Below are 17,856 nucleotides of genomic sequence, written 5' to 3' on the forward strand. Positions count from 1 at the left end.
TTAATAATCAACAGGCGTTACTCGTCTATAGAGTGAGACTAGGACGAGACGATTTTACTCACCCGAACGAGGCTTTCCTTCCTCCGCCATCTTGGATTTTCCACGCTGAATTGAAGAAAATAATTTTAAGTCGACTTTATTTATATTTTATTAAATAATGGCGGCGTTATTCCGGTCTTCTTTGCTTCTACAGCGTACCTCAACTATTGCTCCAACCATTTTGAGTAGAAATATTGGAATGAGTGGCGTAGTTTGGGCAAAAATGGACAAGAATTCCGACCCTGTTCAACGACTGTTCGTAGAGAAGATTCAAAGTTATAAACAGAAGAGCAAGAATAGTGGAAAACTGTTTGGCGTTACTCCAGAAATAGAAGCTGAGATTGAAAAAGAAATGGGGCAAATCAAGAGACGATTTGGAGGAGGAAATTTAGAGGAATTCCCAAAGTTTGATTTTGCTGAGAAATAAGAACTTTGGATTAATTTTGGATCGAACTTTGGTGGAAAAACTGTGTTTGATTAACTTGAAGAAAAATTTGGAGTGAACACATCTACAGCAATCAACATTTACTTGGATTTTGGGACCGTATGTTCTGTTTTGTACAAGTTTCTAAGGTTGTTGATTTTGTCTTGGAGTAAAGTTATATTTGATTGTATTTGTTTTTTGTTTTCTTGGATTCCCTGGGTTGGATTATACCGGGATAATTATAATACACTCAGCCAAATTACTCAATTCTGATTGGACAAGAGGAGTACAATTAAATCCCAAATTGAACTCTGTAGAGTCCCAATTAGGTTGCTCAATTTTGTTGAGTGTATCATAAACAAAAATTTGCATAATCTTCTCGTACAGCTCAGGATTTATAGGTGCTCATGATGTTTTCAAAAAGTTCTCGAGATCGTGCGTTTTCCTATACTAATAAATTGCTAGTGGTTTGAGTACGATGATGTAGCAAACTGTACTGAATTGTACTTGGTAACTGCATAGAGAAGTTTTCCTATTACTGTGAAAAGTCAGTGCTGTATGTGTGCTTTGCTGCTGCTGTGATGTTTTCTAAGAATTCGATTGGCTGAATTTTTTTCTGCACAATGTGGTTGGTCTGCCAGTACTGTGACCTTGGTGTGACAGTCCCACACCTATGTTCTTGCTGAGTTCTGGGTATTTGATAGGATGGAGAATAGAATTTCTTGCCATGTGATTGGTCTGGCAGTACCGTGACATTAGTGTGACAGTCCCACCCCTTGTTCTTGCTGAGTTCTGGGTATTTGATAGGATGGAGAATAGAATTTCTTGCCATGTGATTAGTCTGGCAAATGCTTTGCAGTGTCTGCTATTTCAAAAATGGTTTTGCTTTGTTCTTGTCCACCAACCTTTTTTGAATCAGCTGTATTTTGCACTAAACAGTACAAAAAGGTGTAATTTCTATTGTTTGTCTTTTGTTTCATTAGTATGATTTAGTACAAATAAGTTTGTTATAATGTGTAGTTCTACAAAATATCCATACTCCGTCAACGCTGGGAATTGGAAATAGCATCCTTTCAGGCATTGCAGAGATGTGGGAGCCAGGAAGGGGAGGGGGCTAGCTCCCCAACTTTTAGAGAAATGATTTATAAAATTTACCTATAGTAATAATGCACAGTTCCAGAAATAATCCATAACCCCACCCCAACGGAGGATTTTTTAGACCCCCTACCCCCAGAAATTGCATGAGAATCCATGACACGTTTGCATGCTAACAGTCTTTGAATATTAGCAATCAAGGTCCAGTACACAGTACTAATTCACCTCTGGGGTCTCAGGTTTGATTTTCAGGCTCGGCTGTGGCGTCAATTAGTTCTCTCCCCTGTTTTGAGGGTTTTTCTCCAGGCCTTGATTTCCTCCCTCTACAAAATCATGAGTAAGCTGGTAGATGATTCAATTATAGAATTCATTTCGGAAAAACTAGTTTATCAAAAATGTATTCAGATTTTCCAAGCTCTTCTTAAACTTCTTGGAGAATACCAAGTCAAAATCATCATGTCAGCTGAAAATGTTACACCACAAATGTTTACAGCCAAGTCCTTATATTATTCAGGTCATGTCCTGTTTAAATAGATCACCTACCCCTTCACAGGATTGCTACATTACTTACTACCACACTGAACTTGGGGATCTCTATACCAGCTGATCTGAAATAGTGATGTAGAAATGACGTCGCCGAAAAATTGAGGTGTCACGAAGCCTGTGAAAATTGACCAGGGAAATGTCCGCCTTTATGATAAAAATATATACCTCACGATTTGTTTATCTTGTCACTGTTATCAAACACTCATTGGCAACAGTTTTTTTTCTTCATTTGGTGGAAATTTGTGATTTCAATAGGAAAAGTGACATCTTAGTTTTGCAAATATTCTCTATTCTGATTGGCTAAAAAAAATTCCTCAGATCAGCGGGATTGTGCTCTGATTTTAATTATAATGGAGAAAGTAGATGTTATCGACAACCAGGACCTAAAACAATAGGTGGTTATTGGACAATGTTCAACCAGAATTGGAACTTGTCCGTTCAAATTTTTGCTTTGCAGGTCATATACATTGCACCAGAAACAAGGTATGAGTAAGATGAAACTAGTTAGGTCGATGTTTTAAGCCCAGAAGTGACAACTGTCGAAACATGATCCCAGTTAGAGTGCACATGTAATTGACAGCAGAACATAGCCAAAATTCAGAACTCTCAAAGCTGTCAATGTCATCAAAATTGAAAAATGTCATATGTCATTCTTTTGTTTTTCCATCCACCATATTGTACTTCGTTTTCCCTACTAGCAGAGCCTATAGACTCTGCCTGTTGAGGACCTTATACCTGCCGTGCCTATGTGGCGTAACTTAGCAACGCTGTCATGATTTTGAAAGCAGCTTTCATAATTTTGACAGCCGCTCTCATCAAATGTTTGGTGTGTTACATTTGCTCATGTGCAATACATGTACCCGATTAAAAACCGGTTTTTAAACTGGTTTCTTTGAGTATGAAAGAAAACACTCTACATAGGCAGTCTCCCTCCTCCCTGCTTAAAAGAAGGGAGAGAAAGGAGACTCTGCTAGCAGAAAATGCGATGGCAGCATGCAATGGCAGCCATGACAGGAGGCACTACAATAACCCTAAGAAACTGAATTCTTTCTCGTGTAAATCAGCTTAGAAACAAGTAGCCCTAAATAATAATAAAAAGCATATTAAAACCAAGTGTCTCAAAACCCCACGACAAGAAAGATCACATTATGATCGAGTAAGAATGGAAAATTTAATTTAGTTAGGGCAATTGTAACAAAATTATGATATTCTAAAATGTTCATTAATTGTAATAATACAGAATGTATGTGTGGCTGTATGGTTGTGAAAGACACCATGCATTTGTTTGTAATTTTTGCAGGGTTTGAATGCTCATAACATTGTTTTCATGAAGCCAAACATCCTGAAAAATTTTCAACAAGCTTATTGTATGTTGTTCTTTCTTACGATGAGGTTAATTTTTTTTTTTTTTTTTGAAAACTTAAGTTAGACCCAGTCCTTTGCTCATTTTGGTAAAGGCTAGTTGTACCTGCCTTCTGTCAAGGCATTCATTATATAGTTAGGATAGTACGCGCACACTGATTGGTCAAAAACTGTGCTTTATTAGTGAACAGAGCACAGTGCTGACGCCATCTGCACATACAAAATGCAGCTAGATCCTGCAACTGTCTTTCTTTTTGCGTAAATAAATTCAATACCAAAATAAAATTAACAACACTGTATAATAAAACGAATAAAACAGCTTTTTCTGTGCTCCATCAGCAATAAAGCACTTAAGAAGTGCTGTAAGCACTCAAGGCATTTATTTGTGATGGTGCAACTCCTTCATTTGTTGCCAAGATGTTGATATCATTAGTCAGTGATTATGGCCGATGCTGTTTTTGATCTGTAGTCAAAGCGAGGTAGAGTTGAAGAGCAACAAATCCTATGCAGGAGGTGAAAGATGCCTTAAGAACAAGCAGAGCCCATGACTGTACCCCAAATGTGTGGCTGAGTACTCTGCAAAACAAAACAGAAAAGATCAAGATGGGCTTTGACCACGGGGGGTATTCTGCCAGGATTTGGGTAGGACCTGGTAGACCCTGTTTATGACAAAAGATATAATTAATTGCACTGAGTTCCTGTTTCAATTATCATGTCAGCTCGCGTATTGTTTTTTTTTTTGACCACCATAATAACCAGTTTCGGTCAATACGAAAGTAGAAAGCCTGAATATGACAGGAAAATCGGGAAGAACTTGGAATTTGAGTGAAATTGCATACCCTGTTTATGACAAGAAGCTCGAAAAACCATACCCTGTTCAGCGGATTATCCCCGTATATTCCATATATGGGATAACCCCCCCCCCCCTTCGGGCTTTGACTAACCTTACCACAGGTATCCCAAATAAAAGATGAACTAACATACGTACTCAATGATAAGTGGTTTGTAGCATCCTAAAGTAAGAAAAACCATGACGACAGGCAGGAATGTCTTGTGTAGGTCAGTTCTGCCCCACAACCATACCAATGTTGCCGTAGCAATATGATGAGCCTAGAAAAAATATTTAGGGCTTACAAATAATAATTATACCTGTTGGGCTGTTTTGTTTCTTGGGTGCAGTTTGGGGGGTAGGGTGGGGGATATATTCTCCCACCACCACTATTTGGAGATATTCATGGAAATGTCAGGGTTTTTTGCTGATCAAAATATCAACTTCCCAAAGTACAAGCCATTATAAATCTAAACTAAATTTTGGTTGCATTTGATATTTTGTTCTTTGGCCCCAAAATAGCGTTTACAAACATTTTGTATATATATTTAATATACAGTCAATGTCATTAACGCTGTCCACCAAAAAAAGACATTTACACATTTACACACTAAAAGAAATATCACATGTTTCATTATGTATTCTTCGCCTCGTGTGCGTCAGCCTGAACTTTGAATGTAAAATTCAACTCGTGAATCGAAAATCCAGAATGCCCCGACCGCTTAGCGAGGATTTAAGATGGAGAAAGGTATTTCAGCGTTTGTCTTATGCCAGAATGTTAAAGGAAACACATGATATTTCTTTTAGTCTAAATGTCTAAATGACTAAATGTGTAAATGTGTGAATGTCTTTTTTCGGTGGACAACGTTTATGACATTGACTCTATATATATTATCAATATTTAATATTGAGCTTTAAAAGGAATAGATGTCCTTATAACAAAAGGCCAAAAATTGATTATATGTGAATAGGTTTCTCGCTGGTTCTCTCCTGTGCTTCGAGGGTTTTTTTCCGGATTCTCCGGTTTTCCTCCCTCCTCAAAAATCGACTTCTAAATGCAAATTAGAATTCAGTGGATGAAGAGCCATGCATTCTAGAAAAAGTAAAAAAAAAGGAAAAGGTAATTTATTTTACTTTGATAGCGCGGGGAGTAGTTGCTCAGTTCTCCCGAGCCAAGGGCTCATGTTAAATGCGCTCGAAGGTACACCCTCTACCCTCTCTTACTATCAGTGCTCCTTTTTACGGGTATTTAAAGCTCATTAAGCTACACGGAACAGAGAGAAGTTGAAACAGACGTGGAGTTCCTGAATATCAAACTATGGACGTCTAGCTCTGAAGGCCACGCACTAACCAGCTGAGCTACGCCTGCTCCTTTCTACTCTGTAGAAATGCCGCTGCTAAATCCCATTTATTATTATTGTATTACAGTCCAGTCCCCCAACAATCTATTCAATATAGGAATCTTATTACCAGACTGATGTTTGCATCAAAACTCATCTGCATGTATTTCCAATCAAATTCCATTCCTCTAGCACCAACCCACAATGGTAGTAGTCTAGTCATGGACAGCTCAGCAGTTGCCCAGCCTATAAAACGCAGTTTTGTGGTTAGAACAAATTGGTTCTGCTCCAGCCAATCAAAAACCACGAAAAAAAACAAACAAAAAACAATCCAATCCAATCACAATGCTTGAGTTTAGTAACCATGGTGCATTGTGGTCTAGCAAGGGTACCAATACCTTTGCTTAGTCATGGCTTATACCTAGTTTATTGAATAAAAGCCAACATCATAACAGAATTTTGATTGGCAATTGAAATGTTTAAACAAAATTATCATGATCAACAAAGACCTACAAGTTTTAAGTTACTGACCTAGTCCAGCAACAAGAACCTTCAAGTCTCCCTTCCCTGCAACTTTTGACATAACTAAATACAGCCCAACAAGGTCTGCTAAATCTACTGTTGAACGGAGAAATTCCTGGAAGAAAATAACACTAAATTAGATTTAATTAGAGGTATGATGATGATGGAGAACCAACAATGCTCTGTTTATCTTTACCAAAGTGAGCTGTGCAATGCAGATGACGTGGGCTACACAAGTGGGCACTTCACCCAAGAGTAAGGGGTCACAAACAGAAGCCATCTCCATTTGAATTACGGTCTTTTTGCTACCTTGCACTTTCGCTACTGCACAATTTATATTTTTCGATATAGACTCAAAATTGTGATATTTAAAATTTTGAGATAAAGTAGCGAATAGACTTCTATTAAGTAGCGAATTGACCTTTTAGGTAAGTAGTGAAAGTGCAAGGTAGTGAAAAGACCGGATACCCTCCATTTACAGTGCAACACAAAAAAGTATGACTATATTTAATGAATTTGCATACTTCTATGCATTGGCTTTGCACAAGACTGCTAAACAAGCATTTTTACACCTTACTTGGTAAAACTAGCCAGCTTCACATCAAAATGTGTAAATTCAATGTAAAAACCCATGCATAGAGTATGCGAATACATTAAAATTTAATGCGGCCATACTTTTGCGCATTGTGCTGTAAGGATTTCTAGTTAAATCCATCTTGTGGCCTATCATCAATGCTACATTCTGATTGGATGAGCCACTACTAGACTATAGGTTATATCCTACTAGTAGCAAAAAGTGCCAGATTTGAAAGCCAAAAAGTTAGATTTAACTTTAATTTTCTTGCATCTATATATCTTGATCGATTAAATGGATTTGACTAAAGCAATAAGTTCTCTCGCCCTCATGGCCTATGAGCCAATAGCCCATTCTGACTCCAGAACTAATTGCTAAATAGGATGATTGGGAAAAAATAATATCATTCTCTTACCCCTATGTAGTCCATACTATCCGGTGGTACTTCTGAAGTAGGAAAAAAAGTAGCTAAGACCAACATCTGAAAAAGAAACGCCACCAAATGAATGAAAATAAAGGTGACATTTAAATCATCACCCCGAGAGGGGTTAAGAAAATTTGTCACAATGAATAAATATCAAGACAATCTTTTACCTTACAGAGCTGTGTTACTAAATAAGCGCCACCTGCTTTCACACATTGCCAAAAAGCACTATATTCTGACCTAAATCATGAGAAATAACATCAAAGTTTTGCAAAACCCGGCATTTTCTATATTTAAAAGGACGAATGATTTCTTAAACAAACGCTACTCTCAGCTTTGAACTAAAACTTGAATTTGTACTTGAAATAAATAAAAAAACACCAAACTTACATGCCAGAACACTTGTATACTATCAAATAAGGGAAATAAGCTAAAGCAAGACAGTTCCCGAAGTGAAAAAGCGTCATATTTGCCGAAATCTGAAATCAAATTCACAAAGAAGAACTAGAAGCAGAACAGCTTGTTCTATTGTGAAGGACTGGTAACTAGGTACCTTATTTTAAAACAAGGTACGTCATGTCGTAGGGCTTAAATCTACAGACTGATTCCATAAAAATTCGGAGTCTTTTTAAAATTTCATTTTTTCTCGTTATCTAAGATGAAATTATGCTATCTTTAAATTAATTTAAACTAAAACTTTGACAAAAATTAGCTCCGAATTTTTAAAGCAACATGTATCCGGGACTTCCAGGGGTAATATACAAAATTTTCGTCAAAACCAAATTATTTTTTAGTTTAAAGTAAATTATACTTATTTTGAATTGAATTAACCCAAAAGTTTGATAAGAAGTCATTTCTATAATAGTTTTTTTTAAATAGAAAGATAAAATGCTGTAGGGACTAAATGGGGGAATATTTGTGAGTCTGTTAGAGGACTACAATGGGACGTTTATTGATCGCGGGCTCATGACCTATTCTGGCGCTCTTTTCAAAATATTTTGGCGCAGAAAGTCGAACAGAAAAACCTTATTTTTATCGCTACTTTTTAGCATTAAAATCTTTCCTTTTCAGCTCCATGCCGGCTCGAAGAAAGAGAACTAAGCTTCAACAAGCTAGGCGTAAACGGCCTGCCCTTCCAGAAGGTGATCTGGAGACTTCAATGAACGATGAAGAAAGACGACAAAAGCTTGAAGTTTATCTCCAAGACTTTGATGTCCAAGGTCAGTAAGCTTCAAAAAATACACTTATTTTCCCTCTAAATAACCTAAAATACGACAAAATGATGCCTCTAGAATATGTAAATAATGTTGTTTTATCTAGGGATGGATAAGAATTGAAGCTTTACATTAAATTTATGTCATATACATGAGTTTTTTTCGAGTCACAAATTCAGTATTCTTATGTTTGAATTTTGTATTTCAGTTAAATCCAGAATCATTAAAATGCGATCTCAAGCCAATTCTCTAAATTCTATGATAAAAAATGCCTATAAACTGGAAATCCTGAAGCTTCCACCGGTAAGAATGGCATGAAAGCTTGAAATCTAGCCTCAACTTCAGTGGAATTTGTTTTTAAATCATAGCAAGATATTTGTATGTAAAATAATTTCATAAGTTCTTCTGATATTTCAAAATTTTAAATTTCAGAATATTAGGAAGATGAAAGTGGTAGACTATTTAGGTGAGGACGATTTATAATTATAATTTAAACAAATATCCAAAATTTAATTTATAAGTTTAATACTTAGTACATGTACTACAGCATAAACCGAATTCTTCGTTTGCAATAGACGTCATAGCCGCCATGTTGGAAGAATTTGACAAAAGATTTTTCAATGAATTCTTTTGTTATATCTTCCAACATGGTGGACATCCCTTTTGTTATTGTGCTCTCTTGGGATTGATTGCAAACCAAGAATTGAAATATGGCGACCAATTTTTATAACTATTGCTCTAGACTGACTAGTCTCTGATACATGTCATTCAAGAGCAATATTTATTCAACTTAGTCAGCATATTTCAATTCGATGCATAATTACTAGTTTGTAGCAGACAAATGTTATGTTTTTTTTCTTGTGTCATTTTACTTGCAGCACAAGGTGGCAAGGTTAATGATACAGCACTACAAGAGGTAATACAATAATTATATAGTATGATACATTTTGCTTGCTACCTCACCTCTAACATTCAGCCAGTGATTGATGACTTGTGAGCATTAAAGTTTCACCCATGCTCCGTAAACAACCTCTGTGCTGATCTAAGTCAGGGCATGGCTAACTCACAGATCTAAGCCTACACAAACTCTGGGCTGATCTAAGTCAGGGCATGGCTATCTCACAGATCTAACCCTGAAACAACCTCTGGGCTGATCTAAGTCAGGACATGGCTATCTCACAGATTGAACCCTGAAACAACCTCTGAGCTGATCTAAGTCAGGGCATGGCTAACTCACAGATCAAACACTGAAACAACCTCTGGGCTGATCTAAGTCAGGGCATGGCTAACTCACAGATCAAACCCTGAAACAACCTCTGGGCTGATCTAAGTCAGAGCACGGCTAACTCACAGATCTAACCCTACACTACCTCTCGGCTGATCTAAGTCAGGGCTCTGCTAAACCACAGATGGAATTGTAATTTAGCATGAGCCCTAACAAATTCTACTCACATGTGATGCAAAGTCCAGGAATCAAACATGAGACTCCAGAGTAGAGAGGCAAGTGATACTGTGACAGCACTCTTGAGATTATCTCATGTATAGAGTATATTTTCTGCAAAACAATAACAAAATATGGTGGCTCATTTCAATTTTTTTACAATTTTTCAAACAATTTTCTTCTCAGGCATCAAAGATTGTAACAAATATGACTGACGCTGTGTTCCAGAATGCTCCAAGGTAGTTTTAAGAAAATATTCCACTCTCATTTCAGCTTAGGCCTAATTTTTTTGGACCATTTCACACCAGAGGTCATTCTCTTGAGAAAAAGATTCTTTGTTTGAGTTCTAATTATATTCATGTGTCTTCTTAAATTGCACAACCATTAAACAAAGGAATGATACTCAAGAGAATGACACATGGTCTGAAATCTGATGGGGGTGGGGGGGGGGGGAATGCCCAAGCTATTCAGTTTTTACCAAATTAGGCATAACTAAGAATATTCATGTCCCTCTGTATATGACAGAGCACCTCTTGAGGATGTAACAAACGTAGACAGTCTCCAAACCCCAGCTAGATCAACAAGAAAGAAGAAAGCCAAACCTGCTGAAGTAAGTTCTGTTGATTTTGGATTCTGCATAACATGTGAGTAGAATTCGTCGGGTCTTTCCTTTGATCCAAGCATTTTCTCTAGTGGATTCTTCACACAACACTTAACAAGCTGAATCTGTGAGTTATCCTTGCCCTGACTTTGATCAGCCCAGAGGCTGTTTCAGGGTTTGATCTGTGAGTAAGCCATGTCCTGAATTAGATCAGCCCAGAGGTTGTTACAGGGTTTGATCTGTGAGTTAGCCCTGCCCTGACTTAGATCAGCCCAGAGGTCATTTCAGGGTTTGATCTGTGAGTTAGCCCTGCCCTGACTTACAATGTAGATCAGCCCAGAGGTTGTTTCAGGGTTTGAAAACACTGTATTTGGGTTTGCTTTTCATTACTAAGAATCCAGTATTAAAATCAAAACAAAAAGTATACTCAAACTTGTTTTTGTCTCTTCACAGGTAACAGAACCAGCCTCAACAGGAAGAGCTTTAAGATCAACCAGAAAGGTAGGCATAAATGTACAGAAATCCTCCCAAAGAGCCTCATTTATTATTAACTTTGAATGTTTTTTAAGAGGAAAAATGTGGCCATGTCACCATCCTGTAAGGCCAAAAGCAAAGCACAAAAAGTAGATGATTCTGCCATGCCACCTCCTCAGTCAACTACAAGAACCACAAGGTTTGATACCTTTATAATTCTTTTATTCCTATACACCTATTTCAAAAAAAGTTGTTTGAGCCTAAGGATATAGGCTATACAGCCGCATCTAAACATGAATAATCAAGGTAGCATATAAAATGCTTTTATTATATAATTCCAATTGGAATTACAGTGGATGAATAGCTACTCTGTAGAAATGCCACTGCTAAATCCCATTTATTTATTCATTTATTTTATTTATAATTACCAATGAAATATCTATTTTTCTCTATTTCGAAAAATTAATATCTTCACACGTGAAAATGATGTTTTTTTCACGTGTGAAGATAACACCATTGCAATGGCTATTCAAAAATACACGGAAAGAATTGCCTGAAAAAGCCAAAACATACTTCATTGATAATTATATAATAAACAGAATATTACATGGCCACTTGGAGATACAAATTTTATCTTCTCATGTTGAAAATCTCACTCGTGAGAGATCTTTTCAACACTCGAAGATAAAATTCGTATCTCCATGCACCCATGTAATATCCTCTATTCGTCCGCTACAAGCTATCCTGAATATCTCAGCATTAACCTCCATGTTCCTGACGAGAATAATAAAAAGAAGCAAAAATCATTCCAACTCATGTTGGATCTTGGTAGACATTTGGCTTCAACAACTTTGTTGAAAATAGGTATACACCTATTTTAAAAAACATTTACTATCTAAGATCTGAAATAAGAGGTGATCTGAGACTAAATGGAATTTTTGTGCTTTGCTTCATGTTTTCTGACTAAAATGCAAAAAATCATATTAAAATTGTCGATCTTAAAGTTCATGCTTTATGGCCAAATCTAAAAGAAAGCTACACTTTTCGGTTGCAAAATTATTGCAATTTACAGCATGTTACTTCTCAGTCTCAGATTCCAGATCTCCAACAACTTTTTTTGAACCAGGTATATGCATTGTACTAGTGTTTTTAATGCCCACGTACAGGTGTGCTGTACTCATATATATACAGGTCTGTACAGTTAGACACGTCTTTTTCTTTTAACAGGAGTAATGCATCTAAAGTGAACAACCAATTCGTGACCCCAGCAGCTACTGGGCGAGGCAAGCTGCAAACTCTATTTGTGACCCCAAAATTTGATCCAAGGTAATTGAATCAGTGACTCATTCATTTTGATTGTATCGTATTTGACATATGGATGCATGTAATGCATCTAAAGCAAACAACCGATTCGTGACCCCAGCAGCTAATGGGCAAGGCAAGCTGCAAACTCTATTTGTGACCCCAAAATTTGATCCAAGGTAATTGAATCGTATTTAACTCATGGATGCATGAAGCATAGAAATAACATATTGTTGAGGAAAGAATAACTTGATAATCAAGTTTGTCATTTTTTGCTGTTTCAGATTGCCAGTGACACCTGCTTTGTTACGCGAACCAAAAGCTGGAGAAAGGTAGGGATTAGGTTCTTAAAACTAGTGTTACCTGCGATCGTTAACATACTTCTAAATAAGCCCCTCTCACCATTAACACCACAATATTATCATCAAAATTTTAGCGGGGGGGGGGGGGCTAATTGAGTTTAGGGGGGCTAATTGAGTTTCTTCCATCAACACAATGGAAAACAATATAAATTTTAAGCATCGTTTTATTTCTGCTGAAGGGAGGGGCTTCAGTCCCCCTTTGCCCCCCTGGATCCGCCCTTGACCATCATCTATCTTTTATAAAGTTTGAAGGTTTTTAACATCTTATGGGAAAATAGCTTTTGAGTCTCGGGGAATCTTTATTGCTCAAGATCAGAAAAAGTACTGTAGGTGGAGGGAAATAATAAATTGAGGGCCTATGTTCCCAAGGGAACAAAGAGGACTAAGCAATCTCAGAATGCCTAGGAATACACTTAACCCGTAATGCTAGGTTTCTAGAGTCATGTCGCAGAAACATGAAAAAGGGGGTAAAGTGTTGCCTGAAAGTGTTATCATTCATAGACATTTATATAAGTCCCTCTCATTAATACCATCACAATTCTTGACTTCAACACCATCATCTTCATGGCCATCTATATCACCATCAGCATCTCTTTCACCATCAGCATCATTTTCACCATCATTGTAGACATTACCATCATCATCAGTCGACATCATCATCACCATTCATGATCATCAGTTATCATCAGTTATACATCATCAGTCATCATCATCCTCATCATCATAAGTTATCATTATCAGTCATCATCGTCAGTTATCATCACTATCACTATTGCCACCATTCATCATCATCATTAGTCATCATCTGTTATACATCATCAGTCAATGTCACCATCATCATAAGTCATCATATCAGTCATCACCATGAGTTATCATCACTATCATCATCGCCACCATTTATCATCTCCAGTCATCATCATTACCATTATCAGTCTTCCTCATCATCTTCATAAGTCGTCATTATCAGTTGCCATCAACACAATGATGATGAATTATTCATCATCATCAGTCATCATCATTAGTCATCATAATCAGTTATCATCACTGTCATCATCGCCACCATTTATCATCTCCAGTCATCATCATTACCATTATCAGTCTTCCTCATCATCTTCATAAGTCGTCATTATCAGTTGCCATCAACACAATGATGATGAATTATTCATCATCATCAGTCATCATCATTAGTCATCATAATCAGTTATCATCACTGTCATCATCACTGTCATCATCACCACCACCACCACCATTATCAAAATCATCGTTATCATCACTAACTCTATTAATAGTCATTGCCACTATCACCGGTATTATCTGTCATACATAAAACATCCATATCTGTTCAGAACCCTCTTGGAATTGTTTAGATAAACAAACTCTTCTAAAAATCAAATTTCCAGGATAATGTCAATGAGCGGCTCACCCCTGGCCAATTCCTCTGCACTTGCCCACACACCACAAGTATTCATCCCAATAGGAAACGGAAAGGTATGTACACACCATAACAGTCTAAAAGTGTGTATGATTGAATCAACCTTGCAAATGAAGATTTTAGCTCAAATTTTCAATAAAAATTTTTACATCTCTGTCTTTGGTATAATGGTTTTCCATCAAGACCATGTCTCATTCTCTTGAAAATAAGATTCTTTGTTTGAGTTGTATCCATATTCATGTATTTTCCCATGCACAAAAGAAATGATACTCTAAGGAATTACATGTGGTCTAAAATGGGAAAATATGCGCAAGGTAAAGAAGTCTATAGACTGGTTCCAGAAAATTCCAAAGCTGTTCAATTCAGAGGACAAAACAATGAATTTCAGTTGTTGTGAGAGTAAGATTCTATTGTCTTGTCCTCTGAATTGGGCTGCATTGGGGAATATCCTGCAAGGGGTCTATAGAACTTTTGTGACGTCAAAGCAGCTCAATCTGGGGGACAAAACAAAAGAATTCCAATCTCCTGAGAATTGGAATCTATTGTTTTGTCCCCCAGATTGTGCTGCAAGGGGTCTATAATTGTTAACAGCCTTTTTGTTCTTGTTCTTGTTATTTTTCTTGTTAAATTTGCTGTTTTATTTTTCAGACATTTCAGTTCTCCACTGAATGCCATTTGAGTCCATCTCAGGCTCCCTCGTTGAGTGAACGAGCCAGGAAAAATGTAGAATTACTTCAGGTATTTATCCTTATTTATAAATAGAATAAATAAGATTTAACAGTGGCATTTCCACAGAGCATTTCCACATTTCCACAGTTTGGCCAAACCACAGCACAAAGACAAAGCTGCCACACTGCAAATCCTGCCAATACCCCTGAACCACGATAGGCTCCCCCACACTGACGCTAGGCAAAACTGCTGGCCGGTTGGACTCGACTTTAACTTTGCCTAAATTAAATTCAGGCTCAATTAAAAATTATTTTTTTGGAGGGAGGAAAACTGAAGAACCCAGAAAACCCTCAAAGCACAGAATAGAACCAACAAACAAATCTACTTACATAAATTGAACCTAAGGGACTCGAACCCAGGTCACATTGGTGAGAGGTGAGGGCTCTCACAGCTACACTACATGTGCTTCCTAAATAGACCTAAGTATTTACCCTCTAAATATGGCATGACAAGAGCTGATAAGTATATAGCATATACTCTTAACAACTTTCAATGTTTTGTAATGTTTTGCCATTTCAGACCATGTGTCATTCTGTTGAGAATCTATAGATTCTTTGTTTGAATGATATCTATGTTTATGTCTTTGTCATACAAAATCACTAAAGAAAGCAATAATACTCTAGAGAGTGACAAATGGTCTAAAAATGACGAAATACTGCAATTAAGCTAAACAGGTCAATAGAAAGATCAAACAGTTAAATCTTTCATTTGCATCTTATTATTCTAATTCCAGGAACAACTCTCTCGTCTGTTGAAAGTACCATCGCAACTTACCAAGAAATGAACAAGACATGGTACACATTTGTAAATACCACATAATTATGTACTTCATCCTTCAGTACTCTAGTGATTGTTATCCCAGGAAAGAGGATAGACTCCACCATGCCTCCCTACGTAGTCTTTCACAATATTCTATTACAAAGAATACCAGTGAATAGAGAATGATGTATGTACAAACTACCTACTCCTCTCCCCTTTCTGTAAAACTTGATCAAATTCGATTCTGTCAGGGGTGGGGTCGAGAATTTTGACTTATCGATCACTGACGACAAAAAATCGATCCAAAACTGAAGATCCATCAATAAATTTCATTAATATTTCCATACAGCCATTGATTTCCATGTAAAAAACTAATCTGAATGTCGTACAATCTCGAAAAATTATCGATCCAGAAAAACAAATGTCTTGCAATCCCGAAAAAATTGTCGATCCAGGAAAGCAAATGTCTTACAATCCCAACAAATTATCGATCCAGGAAAACAAATGTCTTACAATCCCGACAATTTATCGATCCAGGAAAGCAAATGTCTTACAATCCCGACAAATTATCGATCCAGGAAAACAAATGTCTTACAATCCCGACACATTATCGAACCAGGAAAACAAATGTCTTACAATCCCGACAAATTATCGATCCAGGAAAACAAATGTTTTACAATCCCGACAAATTATCGATCCAGAGAATGACATCTTAATTTCCCAAGACATCATCAGTGAATCTGAAACGAACTTGTATTTTAAAAATTTATTTGTTGTATTGATAAATAAGTAGTACAATAAATGTAACTGTTTAGTTTTTAGGTTGTTGAGATGGATGAATGAATTTTGGGATAAAATAGTAACCTTTACAATCTAATGATCAAATTTGGGGAAATTTTCTGCATCTGGACAGAAAAAGATCACAAGGTGAATGACTTGGACCTAAATTTAGGATGGATTCGTATTTCTTAATTAATTTATTATTTGTCAAGTTCAGTAATCTTTACCGAATATAACCAGCCTTGGCGCCAAAACAAGCTTGTTATCAGACGTATCTTGAAAAGTGAGAAGTCGAATGTGTGCTTGACGCTCCTTTCAAAGGGCTTGTGGCAAGCTAATTTTCATTTCAAGGTATCTCTAGTTACGAACCACGGAAGTAATTTCAATAAATGAGGGTAATGTGAACTGTAAAATGCGAGGGGATTAACCATTAGCTCTGCACGTTCGACAAACACGCTAAAAATAGAAGAAATCGTTCGTGGATATACTATGACGAGGAAACCTTCAGGAGGGCTTGTCACTTTTTTAAACCAAACAAGTTATAAATTGTGTGGAATTTATTTTTAGCCTAGAAAGTGGGCAGTTATCCCAAAGCCCAAAGCAATACATTTACAATTCTTCGTTTTCAACCACCTGTCGACTGCGCGTATTTTATGGTGCCAGAATATTTTTCGGTTCATATCAAAAAAACAATCCTTATGACCATATAGATCTATAAATAGTACAACTTCAGGCAAAAACCTGGAGCATTAGAGTATTTCTGAAACAAGCTACAAGCAAACGAAGTTACCGATATTTTTTTGTTTAAATGTTTGGCGAAAACTTGCTGGTTGAGATTGATGACCACCTAAATGGCGGTCTAACTAACAGTAACATGTATAACTTATCTCATATCTAACTCACATGTATAAATTGAATATTATGAACATGTTTGAATAGTTAACTATGATTTGGCAAAAAAAAATTTTCCTTTCTATGACTCGGCTTTTCAGACTCGTAACCAGCGTAAGACAAAGTTTACCGATTAGAAAATAAAATTTGCACAACTTGGAAACAAAATGGTGAAACGATCTGAAATGTCCTACTCTAAGGCCCTGGCTAAACGAAGAAGCATGTTTCAAGAAATATTTCAAGAAACATGTTTCCATAAATGTTTCCAAAGGTGGCAAAACTGTCAAACATCGGGAAACATGTTTACTCAACATCGGCTACCGCATGCGCACTTTCAAGATAGAGCTAGCGTTTAGACGGCACAACTTTTGCCTACAACTTGTACACGCAAGAGTTTTAGAACGTGTTGTAGCCGTTATCTAAACGCGCACAACTTTCAACTTACGACACAAAAAAAGTTGCACGTAATTTGCTCGGTTTGTTGTTTAGGAGACTGGGGACGGCAACAAACAAGATGGCGGACAGAAAGCGTGTGGCTGACAGTAGTACAGCGAACCAAATTATTTAAAAGAAAGAAACTGGAACCTCCAATTTGACCTAGCTAGAACTATAGCACGGGAATTTATGAGCACAATAGCAACATCACATATCTAAACATGAAAACTATAAGCATTCAAGTCACAAAATAGCACGATCAATCGACTTAACTGCACCTT

The 17,856-nt window shown here is 36.9% G+C and overlaps 3 protein-coding genes across 3 annotated transcripts; 2 read left to right on the plus strand and 1 right to left on the minus strand.

Moving 5' to 3' along the window:
* The first annotated feature begins 63 nt into the window (after positions 1-63).
* Positions 64-653, plus strand: LOC116295973 (ATP synthase peripheral stalk subunit F6, mitochondrial). Its single transcript, XM_031703936.2, has one exon. It carries the CDS (start codon positions 158-160, stop codon positions 464-466), a length of 309 nt encoding a protein of 102 aa, XP_031559796.2. The 5' UTR covers positions 64-157; the 3' UTR covers positions 467-653.
* A 1,775-nt stretch (positions 654-2,428) lies between these two features.
* Positions 2,429-7,679, minus strand: LOC116295977 (BOS complex subunit TMEM147). The gene is made up of 7 exons (XM_031703938.2): positions 7,546-7,679; positions 7,326-7,395; positions 7,147-7,212; positions 6,167-6,272; positions 5,766-5,881; positions 4,455-4,576; positions 2,429-4,042 (listed from the first exon to the last, which is right to left on the minus strand). Exons 1-7 carry the CDS (start codon positions 7,620-7,622, stop codon positions 3,907-3,909), a joined length of 693 nt encoding a protein of 230 aa, XP_031559798.1. The 5' UTR covers positions 7,623-7,679; the 3' UTR covers positions 2,429-3,906.
* A 474-nt stretch (positions 7,680-8,153) lies between these two features.
* Positions 8,154-16,290, plus strand: LOC116295958 (borealin). Its single transcript, XM_031703916.2, has 13 exons — positions 8,154-8,375; positions 8,578-8,672; positions 8,802-8,835; positions 9,248-9,285; positions 9,997-10,049; positions 10,336-10,420; positions 10,865-10,912; positions 10,981-11,084; positions 12,113-12,211; positions 12,472-12,519; positions 13,950-14,037; positions 14,630-14,719; positions 15,444-16,290. Exons 1-13 carry the CDS (start codon positions 8,231-8,233, stop codon positions 15,492-15,494), a joined length of 978 nt encoding a protein of 325 aa, XP_031559776.1. The 5' UTR covers positions 8,154-8,230; the 3' UTR covers positions 15,495-16,290.
* The last annotated feature ends 1,566 nt before the right edge of the window (positions 16,291-17,856 follow it).

Source organism: Actinia tenebrosa, unplaced genomic scaffold (assembly GCF_029948245.1).
Source record: "Actinia tenebrosa isolate PJP-AT-01 unplaced genomic scaffold, QUT_ActTen_1.0 PGA_scaffold0__85_contigs__length_37466705, whole genome shotgun sequence".
Lineage (NCBI taxonomy): Eukaryota > Metazoa > Cnidaria > Anthozoa > Actiniaria > Actiniidae > Actinia > Actinia tenebrosa.

What these genes read in the sequence shown, in the direction of transcription:
- LOC116295973 (XM_031703936.2), top strand. Translation starts at nt 158, where the DNA reads ATGGCGGCGTTATTCCGGTCTTCTTTGCTTCTACAGCGTACCTCAACT.
- LOC116295977 (XM_031703938.2), bottom strand. Translation starts at nt 7,622, where the DNA reads ATGACGCTTTTTCACTTCGGGAACTGTCTTGCTTTAGCTTATTTCCCT. An exon ending in GGTTCTTGTTGCTGGACTAG is followed by an intron (nt 5,882 to 6,166) that starts GTCAGTAACTTA and finishes TGCGTTTTATAG; the next exon opens with GCTGGGCAACTGCTGAGCTG. An exon ending in TTGATGCAAACATCAGTCTG is followed by an intron (nt 4,577 to 5,765) that starts GTAATAAGATTC and finishes TATTTTTTCTAG; the next exon opens with GCTCATCATATTGCTACGGC.
- LOC116295958 (XM_031703916.2), top strand. Translation starts at nt 8,231, where the DNA reads ATGCCGGCTCGAAGAAAGAGAACTAAGCTTCAACAAGCTAGGCGTAAA. An exon ending in AAATCCTGAAGCTTCCACCG is followed by an intron (nt 8,673 to 8,801) that starts GTAAGAATGGCA and finishes TTTAAATTTCAG; the next exon opens with AATATTAGGAAGATGAAAGT. An exon ending in ACCCCAAAATTTGATCCAAG is followed by an intron (nt 12,212 to 12,471) that starts GTAATTGAATCA and finishes TTGCTGTTTCAG; the next exon opens with ATTGCCAGTGACACCTGCTT.